At 42.8% G+C, this 21,497-nt stretch overlaps 2 protein-coding genes across 2 annotated transcripts; both read left to right on the top strand.

Annotated features, from left to right (window-relative positions):
* Positions 1–4,065: 4,065 nt before the first annotated feature.
* Positions 4,066–8,065, top strand: LOC135480395 (uncharacterized). The gene is made up of 4 exons (XM_064760225.1): positions 4,066–4,120; positions 4,494–4,613; positions 7,210–7,310; positions 7,857–8,065. Exons 1-4 carry the CDS (start codon positions 4,066–4,068, stop codon positions 8,037–8,039), a joined length of 459 nt encoding a protein of 152 aa, XP_064616295.1. The 3' UTR covers positions 8,040–8,065.
* Positions 8,066–12,052: 3,987 nt separating this feature from the next.
* On the top strand, positions 12,053–19,922 carry LOC135480673 (uncharacterized). The gene is made up of 6 exons (XM_064760570.1): positions 12,053–12,188; positions 13,877–14,045; positions 16,025–16,497; positions 17,504–17,623; positions 18,889–18,989; positions 19,664–19,922. The coding sequence occupies exons 1-6, from the start codon at positions 12,080–12,082 to the stop codon at positions 19,844–19,846; spliced, it is 1,155 nt and encodes a 384-aa protein (XP_064616640.1). The 5' UTR covers positions 12,053–12,079; the 3' UTR covers positions 19,847–19,922.
* Positions 19,923–21,497: the final 1,575 nt, after the last annotated feature.

The following is a 21,497-nucleotide window of genomic DNA, read 5'->3' as shown; positions in this document are numbered from 1 at the left end:
CATATATATATATTTCGCTTGTAAGGCGTCCACTCTAACCTGATGCATGCAAATTCTTCCGCTCACACACAAACACACACCCGCACACACCCGCACACTCACACACACTCACACACACACACTCACACACACACACACACACACACACACACAACACACACACACACACACACACACACATACACACACACACATAAACACACACACACCCGCACACACACACACACACACACACACACTCACACACCACACGCACGCACACACGCACGCAAGCACGCACGCACACGCACTCACACGCACGCACGCACACACACACACGCACACACGCACGCACGCGCACACACACACGCATACACTCATACACACACTCGCACGCACGCACGCACGCACACACACACTCGCACACACGCACGCACACACGCATACACACGCACACACGCACGCACGCACACACACACACACGCAAACACACACGCACACACGCACACGCGCGCGCACACACACACACACATACACACACACACACACACACACACACACACACACACTCACACGCACGCACACACACACACACACACACACACACACACACACACACACACACACACACACACACACACACACACACACACACACTCAACTACAAGGATTTAGATAAGGGTATTTATTTACCTAGTAATCCACACTGACGTGGTTGTATCTGACCAGATATAACAAACTACACCTAATTTGTGTCTCCAGAACTCAATGGACTGAAAAATGTAGAGTACAAAACCGGAAAATACGATTCGAAAACGTGAAATGTTCAGGTCGGCAGTCGATAATTGAAATGTATACATTGAACCAAACACACACGACCACATGCAGTTATGCATTGTTGCTATCAGGGATTTGAGTTTTATAGAGCTGATTAAAATACACTCAAATAGTGTAAATCCTAAGTAATCCTGTAGTAATGTCAAAAAACTCCTTTCTAATTGCCATCCACTAAAAGCCACAATCATTTCCATATTTGACATGTTAGATAATATTAAGATGAATTTTAGGCATGGTACATTTATTTAAGCGTGACCAAGGGCGCAAAGTTTAACCCAGGAAACCCTATCTTCACTGTCGGCCAATCAGCGTCGATTCTGTATTCATTTAAAGAAAACAGCTACCCATCACGAGGTCAGAAATGATCAAGTGAAGGTCAGTGTGAACGGAGTTTATGGCATACGACGTCTACATAGTCTTGATAGAAAACAACACCTGTCGACTTTCTCGGCACATATTATACAATGTAAAAGGACCCGCTTAAACATTCAACGGTAACAGTAGAGCCTATCAACAATACAGCCATGGGAGTCTTTTCTGCCAGTATTGCCTTGTTCCTCGTCACCTATTGGCTACATCCGGGTCCTTCCTCCGCCCAGCAAATGATTCCGATCCCGGGATCAATCTTACAACGTATGTATCCGTTCTGAACAAACAAACAAGCGTATTGTCCCCAACAATTCATGCTAATTTTAAGATAATATTCTCCTTCCATTGTTTAGGTGCGGTTTTAAGTAAGGAGATTTCTTTAGTATGTCTGTAGAAGGGCGGTAGTTTTCTTTCCGGCACTCCGCTGTCCTCGTTTAACTCGGCCGCTGTCATATCATAGAAAACGTAAGTGGAAATGAAGTAAGAGAAATATAAATTAATGAAAATCAGTGACACTACTATTGCTTGTCAGTTAAGTTGTTTGGTTGAAGGTTGCGATAAAACAATCTGTTCTTTCTATACTACATCGTCTTCGTCGAAGTCGGAAGACTTTAAAAATGGTACTTGTTGCTGCCACTGAGAGGTTAAAGCAAGGAAAACAAGAATGGTTGGTTCGGTGTCAGAATAATTTGACTGGGTGGGGTGAGCCTGGAGCCTTCCGCATGGTACCTCAGTGTCAGCACTACTTTGGCGACATAGACTCGCACTGCCACAAGAAGACACGGAATATGTATAAACACCTAATGACTTCCCGTCGTCACGTGACTGAAAACTTGTTAAACTCCATGTATTTATTCATTCATTCGTCGTTGTCGGCTTGGTTTAAGTGACTTTGGTTTACATTACCATATTCCGTTGAAGGGTTGGAACTACTATTCCGACATAGTAGTAAAAAACTCGAATGGTTTTACGTTAGGTTGGACCTGATCACACATTCCCTTATATAGAACCATAAGCCAAGTACACTAAAAGATGAAATTTGTGAGTAAGAACAAAAAGAAAAAACACTGACTTCTGGTCCCCAACTTTCCCATTAGCATTAGCAGAGTAAATAAAATCAACACACAGGCTGCATATTTTATAAAATCTTCAGGCAGATCTTGTAGTATGTAATATTTCATGACTTCATTCTATCCCCCCGCCCGGGCATAGAGCTGGCTGACTTCGGAACGAACTGGATCTCAGCGGAGGTCCAAAAGGTGCAGAAAACCTTCAGCGATGCTCAGGCAGCATTTGAACCTGTCAACCAAACCTGTAACAGCCTCCTTCAGGCCAAGACAGACAGATGTTACTCCTGTGTCGGAACGTCCTGTAAACAGAGGTAAGATAACAGGTACAGATTTTGTACCCTTAGACGAACATTTTGGGATTTTCTGACATACGTCAGTGTTAAATCAGTTAATTACTTTTCATATCAATAACATGTTCCTAGCACGGTAATATTTACCCAATACATCAAGTGGGGTGGCCTTGATGGACACAGGACTGTTCTACGTGTTAATTTATATGTATTCAGAAATTAGACAGAAATGTGAACGTTTGTGCATGCTATTTCTTAGCACATAATTAGTTCGAAGTAATATGAAAATTTCTAGAACCTAAGAGGTAGGAAGGGTGCAGGTTGTTCTGTATAAAAGGATAAGGAATAATCTATAATCTGTCTTGTGTGGTAGACGGCAATAATTTAAGCTGTCTCTCTCTATTCACGGTTGTCACTTATTAAAAACCCGGAGAGATAAGAGGTGTACAAATCCCGAATATACTCATGTCTAACTCCTTTGCACACGGCTTCTGTCAGGAAAACTGTGCAATACGCAAAATATTTATTTATTTATTTCATTGGTGTTTTGCGCCGTACTCAAGAATATTTCACTTATACGACGGCGGCCAGCATTATGGTGGGTGGAAACCGGGCAGAGCCCGGGGAAACCCACGACCATCCGCAGGTTGTCGGCAGACCTTCCCACGTACGGCCGGAGAGGAAGCCAGCATGAGCTGGACTTGAACTCACAGCGACCGCATTGGTGAGAGGCTCCTGGGTCATTACGCTGCGCTAGCGCGCTAACCGACTGAACCACGGAGGCCCCCGCGAAATAAAACAGTCGCAGGCAACAGCATCGCTAGTATGTAATGGTAGTTACTAGCTCAATTTTCAAGCACAGCATGTTGGGAAGAACCGATTTTTGTTCTGGTAAATAAAAGACAGTTCAATCATATATCTGTTCAAAGATTACAATTAAATCTCCTTTGATGTTCAAACACGCTTATCGAAAATTATTCAAATTTGGTGTTTTCAGAATTAAATTCATCAATGCTTTATTTTCAGAGGAGAAAAAGCCTGCAAGCCGTCGGAATGGGAAGCCATCTTATCCAAGGGGGAGAAGTTTTTGACGAAGAACCTCTTTAGTATTCTAACGGGCACTTTTTTTGTTAATGAAATGGGCAAAGCGGTCGTCAATGTCGGGAAGGGAATTGAAAACGTCGGCAAAACCGTTGTGAAAGGCGTCGAGAAAGGCATCGAGCACGTGGGAAAGGAAATAGGTCACGGCGTCGAACATGTTGGAAAGGAAATAAGTCACGGCCTCGAACATGTCGGAGAGGAAATAGGTCACGGCCTCGAACATGTCGGAAAAGAAATAGGTCACGGCCTCGAACATGTCGGAAAGGAGATAGGTCACGGTGTCGAACACGTCGGAAAAGAAATTGGTCACGGCGTCGTACACGTCGGAGAGGAAATAGGTCACGGGGTTGTGCATGTTGGAGAGGAAATAGGTCACGGGGTTGAGCATGTAGGGAAAGAGATCGGCCATGGTCTCAGTCATGTCGGGGATGAAATCGGGAAAGGCATCCATCGAATTTCATCACATTTTTGGACGTGAGTGTGGGAACATGTTTTTCAGATTTTTTAGTTCTGTCAAAACACCCCTCCCGTTAAAACGTGCAATTCTAGCACGCATAATTCGTACAGTATTAATAAGATATTTTCTTGTACTGCAAAAGTTTTTTTAAGTGTAAAATTTCTGCTGAAAAAAACGAAACAACAGGACTGTGTTTCAGACAAATAGATTTTGTTAGTTATCTATTTTAACATTAAACATAAATTTAAAAAAATGACCTCTCGCGATGGAAGTATTATCAGTTTCCGCGCGCTCCTTCGAGTTTGATACTGAATTTTATCCTGGTTCCTGGAGAAAATGACGCACTATTTTCGACCCAGGGTTAAAATCAAGTGATTAACATGCATGCAGGCAGAAGGCGTGGCTTTGGTCGTCGAGCATCAGAACCCGGATGTGACGCAATTAAAGACGGTAGCGGATGTAACTATTACTACGACACATGCGCAGACTGTACACTGAACCCAGATCAAGGTAAGAGTGACACGTGAAGCACAGGAAGGTTGTCTTGTTGTGTATGTTGTTATTGTGCTTCATTCCGTCATATTTTCCTTGTGACTATGTGTATGAGTACAGACATTCCCCCACATTTTCCTTATGACTACGTGTATGAGTACAGACATTCCCCCATATTTTCCTTGTGACGACGTGTATGAGTACAGACATTCCCTCATATTTTCCTTGTGGCTACGTGCATGAGTGCAGACATTCCCCCATATTTTCCTTGTGACTACGTGTATGAGTACAGACATTTCCCATATTTTCCTTGTGACGACGTGTATGAGTGCAGACATTCCCTCATATTTTCCTTGTGGCTAAGTGTATGAGTGCAGACATTCCCCCACATTTTCCTTGTGACTATGTGTATGAGTACAGACATTCCCCTATATTTTCCTTGTGACTATGTGTATGAGTACAGACATTCACCCATATTTTCCTTGTGACTATGTGTATGAGTGCAGACATTCCCCCATATTCTCCTTGTGACTACGTGTATGAGTACAGACATTCCCTATATTTCCTTATGACTACGTGTATGAGTACAGACATTCCCCCATATTTTTCTGTGACGACGTGTATAAGTACAGACATTCCCCCATATTTTCCTTGTGACGACGTGTATGAGTACAGACATTCCCCATATTTTCCTTGTGACGACGTGTATGAGTACAGACTTTCCCCCATATTTTTCTGTGACTACGTGTATGAGTACAGACATTCCCCTATATTTCCTTGTGACTACGTGTATGAGTACAGACATTCCCCCATATTTTTCTGTGACGACGTGTATAAGTACAGACATTCCCCATATTTTCCTTGTGACGACGTGTATGAGTACAGACATTCCCCATATTTTCCTTGTGACCAAGTGTATGAGTACAGACATTCCCCATATTTCCTTGTGACGACGTGTATGAGTACAGACATTCCCCTATATTTACTTATGACTACGTGTATGAGTACAGACATTCCCCCATATTTTCCTTGTGACTACGTGTATGAGTACAGACCATTCCCCCATATTTTTCTGTGACGACGTGTATGAGTACAGACATTCCCCTATATTTCCTTGTGACTACGTGTATGAGTACAGACATTCCCCCATATTTTTCTGTGACGACGTGTATAAGTACAGACATTCCCCCATATTTTCCTTGTGACGACGTGTATGAGTACAGACATTCCCCCATATTCTCCTTGTGACTACGTGTATGAGTACAGACATTCCCCTATATTTCCTGATGACTACGTGTATGAGTACAGACATTCCCCATATTTTCCTTGTGACGACGTGTATGAGTACAGACATTCCCCCATATTTTCCTTGTGACTACGTGTATGAGTACAGACATTCACCCATATTTCCTTGTGACTACGTGTATGAGTACAGACATTCCCCCATATTTTTCTGTGACGACGTGTATAAGTACAGACATTCCCCCATATTTTCCTTGTGACGACGTGTATGAGTACAGACATTCCCCCATATTTTCCTTGTGACGAAGTGTATGAGTACAGACATTCCCCCATATTTTTCTGTGACGACGTGTATGAGTACAGACATTCCCCCATATTTCCTTATGACTACGTGTATGAGTACAGACATTCCCCCATATTTTCCTTGTGACGACGTGTATGAGTACAGACATTCCCCCATATTTTTCTGTGACTACGTGTATGAGTACAGACATTCCCCTATATTTCCTTGTGACTGCGTGTATGAGTACAGACATTCCCCCATATTTTTCTGTGACGACGTGTATAAGTACAGACATTCCCCCATATTTTCCTTGTGACGACGTGTATGAGTACAGACATTCCCCCATATTTCCCTTGTGACGAAGTGTATGAGTACAGACATTCCCCATATTTTTCTGTGACTACGTGTATAAGTACAGACATTCCCCCATATTTTCCTTGTGACGACGTGTATGAGTACAGACATTCCCCCATATTTTCCTTGTGACGACGTGTATGAGTACATACATTCCCCATATTTTCCTTGTGACCAAGTGTATGAGTACAGACATTCCCCCATATTTTTCTGTGACTACGTGTATGAGTACAGACGCTACCCTACATTTCCTTATGACTACGTGTATGAGTACAGACGCTCCCCTATATTTCCTTGTGGCTACGCGTATGAGTACAGACATTCCCACCTATTTTGAATCTCCACCATCATGTGTGACATATATTTCACGTTAGTGTTTTGTATTCCTTTAAACGAGAACTCCAAAGGAAACAAACTGTAATGTGCACCCCTGAGTCACTAAGTTTTTGCCAATCAAATAAATGAACAAATAAAGTAAATCGCGTTTAACATCAAAGCATTTTTTTTTAAATTAATCCTGCTTAAGGCATAGCGCTAGGGGCGTGTAAGAGTCTACTATTTGAGCATTTACAATGACAGAATCAAAGTCTAACTGAGATGAATTCTGAAGAGTTCGGATTTCACTGGTAAGATGTGACCATTTGTCAGCTGTCACACTGTCGTCGCTTCTGTGGTGTTAGCCTGTATGCATGCTGTAAGTCTTTTGTATGGCTTTCCATATATTGTGTATTACAGACTGCCCTGGTTTCAAGGCGGCCGCCGACAACTACAGAGCAAGTTACGAGACACAGCTGTTACTGGAGAACGTCCAGGATTGGACTTACAAAGTCATCAGTGTAAGGAATCGTACTATATTGTCTTACATTTGTCTTATGTTGTCGATTGTCTTACCAATCGATGAAACGCTCCGCGGATATAAACAAGAACATAACCGTCTATTAAGTAATCATATTAAGTTAAATTAAGAAGTTATGTTAAGGATATGGCGTACCTTTCATCAAATTCCCTCTCTGGCCATACGTGGAAGGGTCTGCAGCAAATTGCAGATGGTCGTTGGTTTCCCCCGAGCTCTGCCGGGTTTCCTCCCACCATAATGTTGGCCGCGGTCGTACCAGTGAAATATTCTTGAGTACGGCGTAAAACGCCAATAAAATAAATAAATACATATTCATTAGACAAGCTATATTAGCACAATATATTTAGAATATATAGCGTTCTATTCAATGATCACATTTATTTTATATATAGACCTACAGCATTTCTTTGTGTCTTACGTTTGGATTGATAGTTAAATCTACCAGAGACTCGATTTCAATTTTCATACTTTTACTAAGAAAGAAAAAAAAAACGAAAACAAAATTATCATTTGTACATTTTCACAGGTTAACGTAGATCGCACCAGTTTTGATCCGGTATCCATGGGTTTCAAGAAGGTGGAAGCCACAGTGGTCATCTTGGGTAAAAGCCTAAAGTTCTGGGCCAGCCAACCAGTGAACCCGAACGATTCCGAAACAGCTGCGCCTGTCCTTGCTATGCAAGCTTGGAACTTATTCAAAGCCGTGTAATTCTAATAAAACACATTTTACTTCTGGTGGATATATAAAGCATTGCACTGATTTATTCTGTGTTTCCTTTACATGCGATTGAGTTCGCGTATACTGGGCCATTAATTCTTCGAACGAATGAAACATGTTCTCTTTATCACGCATCATTGTTGTGCTCTTGCGGAGCTGGCGGTGGGCGGGGGGAATTGTCGGTAGGAGAGGGGAGCTGACGGTAGATCTGTGGGAGCTGGCTGTAGGCGGGGGAGCTGGCGGTAGGGGGGGAGGTGGCTGTAGGCGGGTTGAGCTGGCGGTAGGAGAGGGGAGCTGACGGAAGTCGGGGGGAGCTGGCGGTAGGCGGGGGGAGCTGGCGGTAGGCGGGGGAGCTGGCGGTAGGGGGGAGCTGGCGGTAGGCGGGGGGAGCTGGCGGTAGGTGGGAGGAGCTGGCGGTAGGCGGGGGGAGCTGGCGGTAGGCGGGGGGAGCTGGCGGTAGGCGGGGGAGCTGGCGGTAGGGGGAGCTGGCGGTAGGCGGGGGGAGCTGGCGGTAGGTGGGAGGAACTGGCGGTAGGCGGGGGAGCTGGCGGTAGGCGGGGGGAGCTGGCGGTAGGCGGGGGAGCTGGCGGTAGGAGGGGGGAGCTGGCGGTAGGGGGGAGCTGGCGGTAGGGGGGAGCTGGCGGTAGGAGGGGGGAGAAACAACATGACGATCAAGATGAGATAAACTTAAACTTTACTACAACCTACATTAGCTACCCGTCGCTGACCTTCCCTTCCTCGTGTCAGGAATTACATAAATTGCCCCCAAATTGCTCACTGTCTAAGGGCGACACCACTTTATCACACGTCCACGGTTTAAAACTTGGGCACATTTACCTCAAAAACACAAAGTACAAAGACTTCGTCGCGAACACGAGCGCCCCCAATCCACGCCTCATAAACAACCGACGCCTTCACGGCAGACTAGCCTCATGTAACCAGCCTTAGGCCTACGTATTACTAGAATGTTGGTGATGTGTTTCACTACTGAAGGCTTGGTCTACTTTGTTCCGATGAATGAATGAATGAATGCTTGGGGTTTTACGTTGTACTGAACCATTTTTCAGTCATATGACGACAAGGAGACATTACGTGTGTGTACTTTGTCTTCTTGCTGCAGGGCGTCCATGTCTCCAAAGTGCTGCCGCCACTGAAGTATCATGCCAAAGACACTAGACATGACACCCCTCCCAGTCACATCATACTGACACCGGACCAGCCAGTCCTGTTTTCTTGCTCTAACATCTCAGTACTGAGCGCCAAGCGAGCCAGTAACAAGTACCATTTTAAAGTCTTTGTTATGAACCGACCCGGGTTTGAACCCGGGTCTCTCGACTTTGTCTACTTTGCCGGACGACAGTGATTATTTCCGATTAGTTCACATCACACCGCTCTGCTCTTTGTCTAAGCATTATTCTGCTATGTATGTGTTCAAGATGGGCTTCTCCCTTATCGGTTTTAAGCTTTGTATTATAAAATTTTGGATAAATAAATTGCATCTAAATGTCGTTGTTTATGTGCTAATTATTTATCTTATTTATTTATTTGATTGGTGATTTACGCCGAACTCAAGAATATTTCACTTACACAACGGTAGCCAGCATTATGGTGGAAGGATACCGGGTAGGAAACCCACGACCATTCGCATGTCGCATGTGATAATTAGGCCTCCAGTCTGAACTCCTATTCCTGTGCTACTGACGCTATGTTTACGTATAAAACACATCGGCCTATATGTGTATATATAGTTTAATGCCTTGATTTTTAAATATTTTAACGTTCCCTATGTAAAATGAAACTTCTGCCGCAAACACGGCTACAATGCAAACCATGAAACAGTGACAGTAAAGACCTTTCAGCTGGTATATCCCTTCTAATAATTTCAAAACATAAAACATTCTAAAAATCAACATAACAGCTGATTTCTTTTGAGTTCTGTACAGTGCTTGATGCACATAAGTCCGTACTGAGGTCAAACAGAAATTAATTTACATTTCTACACTGCTGCACAGTAATCATCTAATGTTGCAAGACGTAATATTGTAATGGCGATAGTTATACTCTAGTAACTCTTCCTATATAACAGTCAGTGGGAGGAATATACTAGTAAGAGCTCCATCAAATATGATCAAACAGGCAGCAGTTATGTAAGTCTGCCTGTCTTAACATACCAGTACCACTGTATTGTCTCACGACTGTTAAATTTTCATGATCTGACACAGATTTGTTCTTAAGCAGATACCGGCGGCGATGGCTCGGTTGGTAGAGCGTCCGCTTTTGGGGCGGTATATCCAGGGTAAATCCTGGGTTGGGTCACACCTAAGGCCTTAAAAGAGAAAATTGTTGCTTCCTCGCTTGGCGTTCATCATTAAGTGGAAGTGTAACGACTGGTTGACCCGTATCAGTATAATGGCTCGAGTGGGGCAGCTTACTTACCTTCGTAAGTCGCCTCAGTGAAGCAGCACTAGGTGAAAGAGCGGTGGAAATCTGTCCTGCAACAAGGAGCCACATTACATGCTCTCTAAGGACTCCTTCGTCGTTATGTGACTGCAAAATTGAGAAATACGACGTTAAACCCAAAGCACTCGTTCAGTCTGTTACAGACTTGTACTCACTTGGAAGCCGTAAAACTGCATGCAGTTCAATTTTAAAATGAAATAAATAAATGAGTTTTTCTTAGCTTTGCACTAGGCTATAATATGCAGAAATATTCAAAAGCAGTATATGTCTTTGTTAGGTGGACGATTCCTCACCATGACTTCATCTTGTTAGTACAGTAACCTTTTTACACAGCTTAAACTGAAAAAAAAAAACGAATACAAATAACGTGCAATATGATATTGTTTTCTAATGATATATTTCATACATAACTAGGTACTCAGATGTGGGCGAATTTTACTAGCCATGTATGCTCTTGTGGCATTATAAATATCCAAAAGAAACCGTGAATAATTAGTACTTAGACAGATAAATGAGCTTTCCAGGGACTTCCTGTGTCTCACGTGGTTTGTGGGTTAGTCTCTTAGTGGACGTCTATTTCCCAAAGTTGCACAAACTTTCGTCTTGTCCAGACCGATGGGCTCAGGTCGGAAGACCCTTAATTAACCGGCTTAGACCTTATTGCACTTTTTTTCTCTTCCACCTGGGCGAGATTCCACCTCAAACGGACTCCTTGCCCTAGTGTATCGGGGTTTTTTCCAAACAGTTTTTAATCTGTCTGATAAGGCCTCCAGTTTGTTGGGATCAGACACTGGGGCAGCCTATGTATCACAATGTACCGACCGACCGACCGACAGACAGACAGACAGGCGTATCGGCGGACAGGCGGCAAACAAACCATATGACAGACCAAATGCCAAACAGACAGGCCAAAAGATAGACATGCAAAGGACGGGTCGACCGACCGACAGACAAATAAACAGATAAACACACCAAATTACACATAGACAGACAGACAGATCAACAGACAGAACTTTTGACAGAAAGACCAAACGCCAGATAGACCGACAGACACTGAGAAACAAACAGACAGACAGACCGACAGATAGACAGACACAGATAAGCAAACGGACGGAAGGACAGATTGACTGATTGACACACCAAGTGACAGACAAACAGGCAGACAGGCAGACACACGGCCAGAGTAAGTGACAGACGGACGGACAGACAGACGTACAGATGAACGGATAGACAGACAAGCACACAGACAAGCAGACCAAGTGACAGACGGACCAAGTGATCGTTTGGAAATATTGTATGTGAGGTAATACTGGTTAATGTTTAAATGAATTTTGTTTTGTTCCTTTTGTATCTTACATGGGGGAGGTCCAGGTCAGTTTGACAGGATCTGTTTTTACGGGTTAACACAAAGGCAGATAAAGAAACAGGCTTGTATCCGGTTTAGGATGAACTGTGTCTAGTTTTGACAAAAGACGGCCACACCTGTCGATTTTCTCAGCACACATTAAGCAGTTATAAAAGGATTAACGTAAACATCCAACAGTTAACAGTAGAAAACCGAGAGTACAACCATGAGAAGCTTTTCGGCCAGTATCACCTTGTTCCTTGTTACCTGTTCGCTACATCCGGGTCCTTCGTTCTCTCAGCAAATGATGCCGGTCCCGGCAGCACTCTTACAACGTACGTATCTATCCTGAAACACAAACAGAGGTAAGCTGGACAGATGTTACTCCTGACATCAAGCGTAATGTCATCCCCAATTCATTCTAATTTGTAGATTACTCTACTGCTTTCACTGGTTGGGCTGCGGCTTTATATGAGGAGATTTGTGTGGTATACCTGTCAGATTGAGGTACTTTACTGTTGTCACGCCGCTATGTGAGGAGATTTGTGTGGTATACCTGTCAGATTGAGGTACTTTACTGTTGTCACGCAGCTATGTGAGGAGATTTGTGTGGTATACCTGTCAGATTGAGGTACTTTACTGTTGTCACGCAGCTATGTGAGGAGATTTGTGTGGTATACCTGTCAGATTGAGGTACTTTACTGTTGTCACGCAGCTATGTGAGGAGATTTGTATGGTATACCTGTCAGATTGAGGTACTTTACTTTTGTCACGCAGCTATGTGAGCAGATTTGTGTGGTATACCTGTCAGATTGAGGTACTTTACTTTTGTCACGCAGCTATGTGAGCAGATTTGTGTGGCATTCCTCTCAAAGGGAGGTACTTAACTGCTGTCATGTAGCTATGTAAGGTGGTTTATGTGGTATACCTGTCAAAGGGAGGTACTTTACCGTTGTCACGCAGGTATGTGAGGAGATTTATGTGGTATACCTGTCAAAGGGAGGTACTTTGTTGTTGTCACGCAGCTACGTGAGGAGATTTATGTGGTATACCTGTCAAAGGGAGGTACTTTACCGTTGTCACGCAGCTATGTGAGGAGATTTATGTGGTATACCTGTCAAAGGGAGGTACTTTATTGTTGTCACGCAGCTATGTGAGGAGATTTGTGTGATATACCTGTCAAAGGGAGGTACTTTACCGTTGTCACGCAGCACGTGAGGAAATTTATGTGGTATACCTGTCAAAGGGAGGTACTTTACTGCTGTCACGCAGCTACGTGAGGAGATTTGTGTGGTATACCTGTCAAAGGAGTTGTCACGCAACTATGTGAGGAGATTTGTGTGGTATACCTGTCAAAGGGAGGTACTTTACTGTTGTCACGCAGCTAGGTGAGGAGATTTGTGTGGTATACCTGTCAAAGGGAGGTACTTTACTGTTGTCACACAGCTAGGTGAGGAGATTTGTGTGGTATACCTGTCAAACGGAGGTGATTTACTGTTGTCACGCAGCTGTTCTCATTTCAATAACCCGACCGCAGTCATAAGAGAAAACATAAACGTAAATCAAATGAAAGAAAAATAAATGAAATAAAAGGTATATGACAGGCTGCATAGTTTGGAGACGCAGTCGCATTAGGCTTGGATTCCACCACGCCACCTTACTGGTCAACTTCTAGTCGTCTGCGATTTATCAACATCACCAATAACGTATACGGCAAATGAAAAAATTAAAACTGTCAAAACAAATATTAATAGCATTATCTTTGCTGCATAAGTCTTGAGGAAAATTTTGTATGTTAATATAATGCTGGCTTCCTCTCTGACCGTACGTGGGAAGGTCTGCAGCAACCAGGTCGTCGGTTCCCCATGGGCTCTTCCCAATTTTCTACCACCACAGTGCTCGCCGCTGTTGTGTAAGTGAAAATGTTCCTGAGGACGGCGTAAAACACCAATAAACAAAAAAATGTATGTTAATACTTACTGACTGTTCCATTCTCATAATGTATTCCCTTTCCTGGGCACAGAACTAGCTGACTACGGCTCCGATCGGCTGACCGCCGAGGTCAAAAAGGTACAAAATGCCTACTCCGAAGCCGTGGAGGCGTTTAAAACAGTCAACACAACTTGTAACAGTCTCCTCCAGGGCAAGACGGACAAATGTTACTCCTGTGTCGAAACGTCCTGTAGGCAGAGGTAAGACGAACAGATGTTACTCCTGTGTCCAAAGTCCGTGTAGGCAGAGGTAAGACGGACAAATGTTACTCCTGTGTCGAACCGTCCTGTAGGCAGAGGTAAGACGGATAGATGTTACTCCTGTGTCCAAACTCCGTGTAGGCAGAGGTAAGACGGATAGATGTTACTCCTGTGTCCAAACTCCGTGTAGGCAGAGGTAAGAAGGATAGATGTTACTCCTGTGTCCAAACTCCGTGTAGGCAGAGGTAAGAAGGATAGATGTTACTCCTGTGTCCAAACTCCGTGTAGGCAGAGGTAAGAAGGATAGATGTTACTCCTGTGTCCAAACTCCGTGTAGGCAGAGGTAAGAAGGATAGATGTTACTCCTGTGTCCAAACTCCGTGTAGGCAGAGGTAAGAAGGATAGATGTTACTCCTGTGTCCAAACTCCGTGTAGGCAGAGGCAAGACGGACAAATGTTACTCCTGTGTCGAAACGTCCTGTAGGCAGAGGTAAGACGAACAGATGTTACTCCTGTGTCGAACCGTCCTGTAGGCAGAGGTAAGACGAACAGATGTTACTCCTGTGTCCAAACTCCGTGTAGGCAGAGGTAAGAAGGATAGATGTTACTCCTGTGTCCAAACTCCGTGTAGGCAGAGGTAAGAAGGATAGATGTTACTCCTGTGTCCAAACTCCGTGTAGGCAGAGGTAAGACGGACAAATGTTACTCCTGTGTCGAAACGTCCTGTAGGCAGAGGTAAGACGAACAGATGTTACTCCTGTGGGAGCGGGCGTGGTACAAAAACTCCACGCAGTAACACAGCCAACAATACACCCTCAGTAAACAGACTACATTGTTTCGTATAATAAATTTTCCTTACATCCAGCTTTAAAACCATACTTCCGTGACATCATATACTACAAGGGATGAAATAAAATTCCTTTATTAAGGCTATATTATATTAAAACGTGTAAACAATTTCAAATATGGCAGTGTCAGGAACAGGGTTTACAGTAAAATCGTTAGTAGTTTAGGTAACTGGTGTCGCCTTCTGTCAAAACATACTGAACTCCGCCTAATATCCAGCATGCCACTGGGTTTTGAATAATTATGACGTCACCCGAGGCCTGTAACCAGAGGTAAGATGGACAGATGTTACTTCTATGTCGGAGCGTCCAGTAACCAGAGGTAAGATAAACAGATGTTACTCCTGTGTTGGAACGTCCTGTAAACAGAGGTAAGACGGACAGATGTTACGCCTGTGTCCAAACTCCTTCTACACGGACAAATGTTCTTCCTGTGATTGATTGATTGATTGATTGATTTTGGATAGATTGTGTAAGGAACGCATGTATTCATCAACAAATTTTGGATGACTAGCCAGTCATTTACGCAAATGTAAGTGTCCGACCTTCATAGAAAACTCGCCAACCCCAAAATGAAGGCTTCAGATCGATAAAGGTGATGAAGGTCTACTGATTTCCTCTTTGATGCAATCAATCCATGGAAAAAATTCAGATACAATAAAAGTACATATTAAATAATGGTGGTAATAATGGTCATCAATTTTTAATTACAACATGTTTGGAGGTACAGGTCTTTGTTCTGGTAACAAACGACAGCACAACCATATATCTGTTCAAAGATTACAGTTAGGCTAAAACTGGGAACTTCGTGGCCGACAACGCGGCGCAATGACCCGGGAGTCTCTCAACAATGCGGTCGCTTGAGCTCAAGTCGACCTTCTGCTGGCTTCTCATCTGGCTGTACGTGGGAAGGTCTTTCAGCAACCTGAGAATGGTCGTGGGTTTCCCCCCGGCTCTGCTCTGTTTCCTCCCACCATCATACTGGCCGGTGTCGTATAAGTGAAACATCATTGAGTACGGAGTCAAACACCTATCAAATAAATAAATACAAGTAAAACATGTTCGAAAATGTTTACCGAAAATAATCCAAATTTGGTGTTTTCAGAATTAAATTAACAAATGCCTTATATTCAGAGGAGAAAAAGTCTGCAAGCCGTCGGAATGGGAAGCCATATTATCCAAGGGGGTTAAGTTTTTGACGAAGGACCTCACCAAGGTTCTCACCGGCACTTTTTTGGTTAATGAAATGGGCAAAGCGGTCGTCAATGTCGGGGAGGAAATTAAAGACTTCATCAAAGGGCCAGTGAAAAATATCGTCGGAGACATCGGCAAAACGATTGGAAAGGGTGTTGGTGACGTCGGCAAGACGGTTGTGAAAGGCGTTGTTGACGTCGGAAAAGGCATCGGTCACGTCGGAGAGGAAATTGGTCACGGCGCCGAACACGTCGGAAAAGAAATAGGTCACGGCCTCGTGCACGTTGGAGAAGAAATAGGTCACGGCGTCGAGCACTTAGGGAAAGAGATCGGCAATGGTCTCAGTCATGTCGGGGATGAAATCGGGAAAGGCATCCATCACCTGTCTCACGAATTTCATCACATTTTTGGACGTAAGAATATAAAGATTGTTTTTCAAATGTTTTTATAGATCTATTAAAACGCCCCAGTCCAGTTCTATCACGTATAATTAGTACGGTATAAGATATTTTATTATAAACGGAAAGTCTTTGTAAAGGTAAAATTTCTGTCGTAAGAAACCAATATTTATTTATTTATTTATTTATTTAAGTGTGAAGGTCTGGCAGCAACCTGCGCGTGGCCGTGGGTTTTCCCTTGGCCCTGGCCGGTTTCCTCCCACCTGAATGCTGGCCGCCGTCGTATGATTGAAATATTCTTAATTACGGCGTAAAACACCAATCAAATAAATAAAAAAAAATATTTATTTGATTGATGTTTTATGCAGTACTCAAGAATACTTTTTCGAGGGCGGCCAGCATCACTATGGGAGGAAACCGGCCAGGGCCAAGGGAAAACCTACGGCCACGCGCAGGTTGCTGCCTGACCCTCCCACGTACGGCCGGAGAGGAACGCCTTCCTGGCGTTCTGACCTCTGCGGCCACAGACGCCCCCAAGAAACCTATAAGACTGTGTTAATCTTCACAAATATATCTTGTTTGACATTTCAGCATTGAACATAAATTTTAAAAATCACGGGATGGAACTATTTTCCCATTTATCCTATACGCTATGATAGGTTTTGTCCTATACGCTATGATAGGTTTTGTCCTATACGCTATGGTGGGTTTTGTCCTATACGCTATGATAGGTTTTGTCCTATACGCTATGGTGGGTTTTGTCCTATACGCTATGATAGGTTTTGTCCTATACGCTATGATAGGTTTTGTCCTATACGCTATGGTACCGGTAGGTTTTAATTATAAATTCGCCTAAAGGGTATCACGAAGTGTAAGGCTTTATATTTGAAAAATCCTGTTTACTGGGTAGTTTATGCAAAGTTTATCTCTTAAATTAATATTAATGATGGGAAACGACTCATTCGAGCCATACGACTGTACCATCTCTGCTTTAAAACAAATGACATACATGCACATGCAGGCAGAAGGCGTGGCTTTGGTCGCCGGGCCTCAGAACCCGGATGTGACGCAATTAAAGACGGTGATGGATGTAACTATTACTTCAACACATGCGCAGACTGTACACTGAATCCAGACCAAGGTGAGAATAAAACTTAAAGTGCAGTTCGTATTTTTCTTTTAGAACTTTTTTTCCCAAAAGGTAGCGAATAGTACAGTTCGTTTTCCGCTTGACCATCGCGAAACCGGAATGTTGGATATAGGTTCCAAGTTTATACGAACAAACCGGCAGTTTGAACGACTCTTACTGGCTGAGAGGCAACGCACACCCCGCGCTAATTACAGGGTGTTAAAGATGGAGGACGCCATGGACTCAGCGATTTATGCCAGCTTTGCCGTTTTCAAGCTTTACGTGTATGGCGAGGAAAAATGGCAAACTTATTCAGCAGGCACCACCAGATAGAAAAAAAATGCGCTCTCTTCAATTTATAGTGTCACTGTTTTAAGTTTTCTTCTCCTTTAAAGCTGAGGGCAGGAAAATAGCCATCGTTTCCTGGTGGATGCGCTACTGTAGTGCATTGCCTTTTATTTTCAGTGTAAGTAACGAGCTCACGTGAACATAGACAGTTCAACCTTTTCTTCATCATAATATGTAAAATATGCTTCATGTTACTGTTTTGTTCGCTTTGAAACAAAAATTCCAAAAGATCCAAACTATAATTTGTACCCCTGAGCACACACGTTTCTGAGAATAGACGAAAGATGAAACGTTTCTTGAGGTCTACAGCGTATGATTTAGCCAGCCATACCACGTGAGTTGAAGTTGTTATACATACACTGTGTACATACTCTACAAACTCATCCCTCTATCTCTTTTTCAGAACAGACTTTTTCCCAGTTTGGTTTCAGATAAGCAGTTCGTGAGATGTAGTACTTCCAATGGAGTAATTCGACACCAGTTATGTTAAAATCACTGCATTTTTTAAAATCTAATTCTGCTTAAATTATATGGTACTAGGGGCGTGTAAATTGCTACTATTTATACATTTACATGAACAGTTAAAAGAAAATCCTAACGGGAGTAAATGGGGCGTGTAAACGTCTACTATTTGAGCATTTACAGTGACAGATTCAAAGCCTAACTGAGGTGAATTCTGAAGAGTTCGGATTTCAGTGGTTAAGTGTAACCTATACTTTGTATGCTGTAGCCGTATTTCACCGGTTACGTGTGACCATTTGCCAGTTATCACACTGTTGTCACTGCTCAGGTTTTTTTCTCTGTGCTGTAGCCATATTTCACCGGTTACGTGTGACCATGTGCCAGTTATCACACTGTCGTCTCTGCTCTGGTTTTACCCTCTGTGCACGCTGTTTTTCATACCACTTGGTATATGTTATATATTACAGACTGCCCAGGTTTCAAGGCGGCCTACGACAACTACAAGGCAAGTTACGAGTCTCAGTTATGGCTGGCGAAGGTGACGGAATGGACATACAAAATAATCAGTGTAAGCAATAGTGTTATTGCCTCACCAATCGATACACCCCGCTACGGATATAAACAAGGAAACACGGATTAAAAGAAAAGATAACAAGTAACATATCCTGAGTTTTTTTAGTAAGAGGGATGTAAATAGACATGGACGACCTCATACACCTTTTCTGACGTGCGTTTTAAATTTAAAAAAAAAAACATCTTTAAATCAGGAATTGCGATGGCCCATGCTGGAGCAACCGTCAACACCAGATATCGTTAAAGGCAAAACGCATGTATGGTTGAAGGCAAAACAGGGCTCGGATGACGTAAGAGGAAATAGTTGCGTTCCCGTGTTATAGAAATAACTCGCTCCTGGTTGGTTAAAATTGATAACATGGAAGCACTTTCAATTATCTCCATGCGCGGGATTTTGCTTATAGTGAACTGCGATATTTCGGTTGTGTAGCATCACACACGTTATGTTTTTTAAACTCCCTGTGGAATACTTTATGGGTTCATATATACCTATGATCTAGTGTTGTTGTTGTTTTAATGGGGTCAGCCCTATATGAATTAGGCCTATTTAGCATTTGTTTGGCTGACTTTTCGTTAAATTCATCAAAGGAGCGATTTTAAATTTCCATCCATTTAGGTCAGCTGAGAAAGAAAAGAAATAGGATCTCAATCTCATGTTTATTGACACAGGTTAACGTAGATGGCAACAGTTTTGACCAAGGAAGCCTTGCTTACAAGAAGGTGGAAGTCACGGTGCGGATACTGGGCAAAGATCTGAAATTCTGGACCAGCCAATCAGTGAACCCGTATAACCCCCCAATAGCCGCCTCTGCCATTGTGATGCAAGCTATAAACTTATTCAAAGCCGCGTAATTTGAATAAAACGGATTTCATTTCTCTCTTACATCACGCTGTGTTTTTAGGCTATTCTGCGGCGACACTTTTGGTAAACCTAACCACAGAAAGAACTGGACACGTCAGATGTGTAGAGTAAAATGCCTATTTGTCGGTCTACAACAACAGTCTGAATTGGAAAACAGAAAGAGCCCAGCGCGCAAGCGCCCAGTGGGAACTACACAACAGGATGAAAGTAATACCGCGTGACGAAGCCTACTTTACCTTACGTCAGTGATTGCTCACCTTTTATTCATATTACATCGCTCTGCTACTTATATTTATTCATTCATTTCATTGGTGTTTTACGCAGTACTCAAGAATATTTCACTGTAAAACGGCGGCCAGCCTTATTTTGGAAGGAAAGCGGGCAGAGCCCGGATGAAAACCACGAACATTCGGAGGTTGTGATGTTTATAATGTTTTATTGATGCTACAGTCTGTGTCTGAAGTGAGCTTTTACTTTATGGATTTCAAAAGTAGTTTTTTGTAGTCAGATGACATATTTTTGTGTTCATAAATTGCGTTTGTAATTCTAAATCGTCTTAACTCATTTTGAAATAAACATCTTTCTTTATCTTCGCACAGGCCACAATTTGTATAACGTTTCAACTTATATCGCGTTCATATAAAAGGAATCGTTAGAGAACTTGTTTTTCTTTAAAGATGATAAGACAGGAAATGTATATTTAAACTTCAGTTAGAAAAATCGAGATAAATTACAGGGCACAGATCGTCAGCTGGGACATTTCTCACCATGACTTGTGCATTTCTGACACGTTTTCCGGAAGAATGAGTCAATTAATGCGGATGACGTGCAAGGTTATTTTGTTTTCTGATATTAAGGTTCTTATAAATGATACTCTGTAGTAAAAGTTTAATAAATATTTAAAGCTATAATATTGAATCATTATGCATACCATTAGTCACACTGAATAACTGTTGATTGTGGTCTTTTCCCCCTTCATTTTAACTGATATACATGGTAAAGGGTAGACCTATATACAGTTGTGTGTCTTCTGAACTCCAGGGAAAAAAAAGACTCGTACGGTAATGACGTCCATTTTTCCTAACCAAATTGTTGTCGATAACATGACATCATATACTCTATAGAATAAGAGTTGTCTTTCCTTCCTTCCCGAAAGCGCTCACCTATTAATCTGAGGCGCTGTTTCGAGTGCACCCAAAGTATTCCTTGTGAATCCAGGACACCCTGGCTTTTGCAAGTCTTCCGTGAAAAGGTCGCCATGATGTCAGGTCGGTTATTACCAGCTGTGGCTTTTGTCCTGGTGACTTTGCTGTATCCATTACCTTCATCTCAACAGCTTCAGCCAATACCAGACGCCATATTACAAGGTACAATCACGGTGCCATGTGCTTGATTAGTTTCGTTGAAAATGGTTTGATTAATTATGTATACATACTGGTTCCAAGTATACTTAATTGGGGTTTAATGCCCCTTACTCAATACTTCCTTAATTATGTCGGTGACTAATTTTATTTAACTGGTGGAGGAAACCGGAATGCCAGTCCAAACTCTCAGAAATCTTGGTTCTTCATGGTTCTTTAGAGAACCGCGTGGTTCTTCGTTTTCATAATCGGTTCTCTATGGAACCTGTTGGTATGATCA

This window comes from Liolophura sinensis, chromosome 13 (genome assembly GCF_032854445.1).
Source record: "Liolophura sinensis isolate JHLJ2023 chromosome 13, CUHK_Ljap_v2, whole genome shotgun sequence".
NCBI lineage: Eukaryota > Metazoa > Mollusca > Polyplacophora > Chitonida > Chitonidae > Liolophura > Liolophura sinensis.
The sequence above is the reverse complement of the archived record's forward strand: the minus strand, read 5'-3'. Positions and strand labels throughout refer to the sequence as shown.

Excerpts from the sequence above, each read along its gene's own strand:
- LOC135480395 (XM_064760225.1), top strand. The coding sequence starts at position 4,066 with ATGTCGGGGATGAAATCGGGAAAGGCATCCATCGAATTTCATCACATT. Across the intron at positions 4,121-4,493 it reads ATTTCATCACATTTTTGGAC|GCAGAAGGCGTGGCTTTGGT; the intron begins GTGAGTGTGGGA and ends ACATGCATGCAG. Across the intron at positions 4,614-7,209 it reads TACACTGAACCCAGATCAAG|ACTGCCCTGGTTTCAAGGCG; the intron begins GTAAGAGTGACA and ends TGTGTATTACAG.
- LOC135480673 (XM_064760570.1), top strand. The coding sequence starts at position 12,080 with ATGAGAAGCTTTTCGGCCAGTATCACCTTGTTCCTTGTTACCTGTTCG. Across the intron at positions 12,189-13,876 it reads CCCGGCAGCACTCTTACAAC|AACTAGCTGACTACGGCTCC; the intron begins GTACGTATCTAT and ends TCCTGGGCACAG. Across the intron at positions 16,498-17,503 it reads ATTTCATCACATTTTTGGAC|GCAGAAGGCGTGGCTTTGGT; the intron begins GTAAGAATATAA and ends ATGCACATGCAG.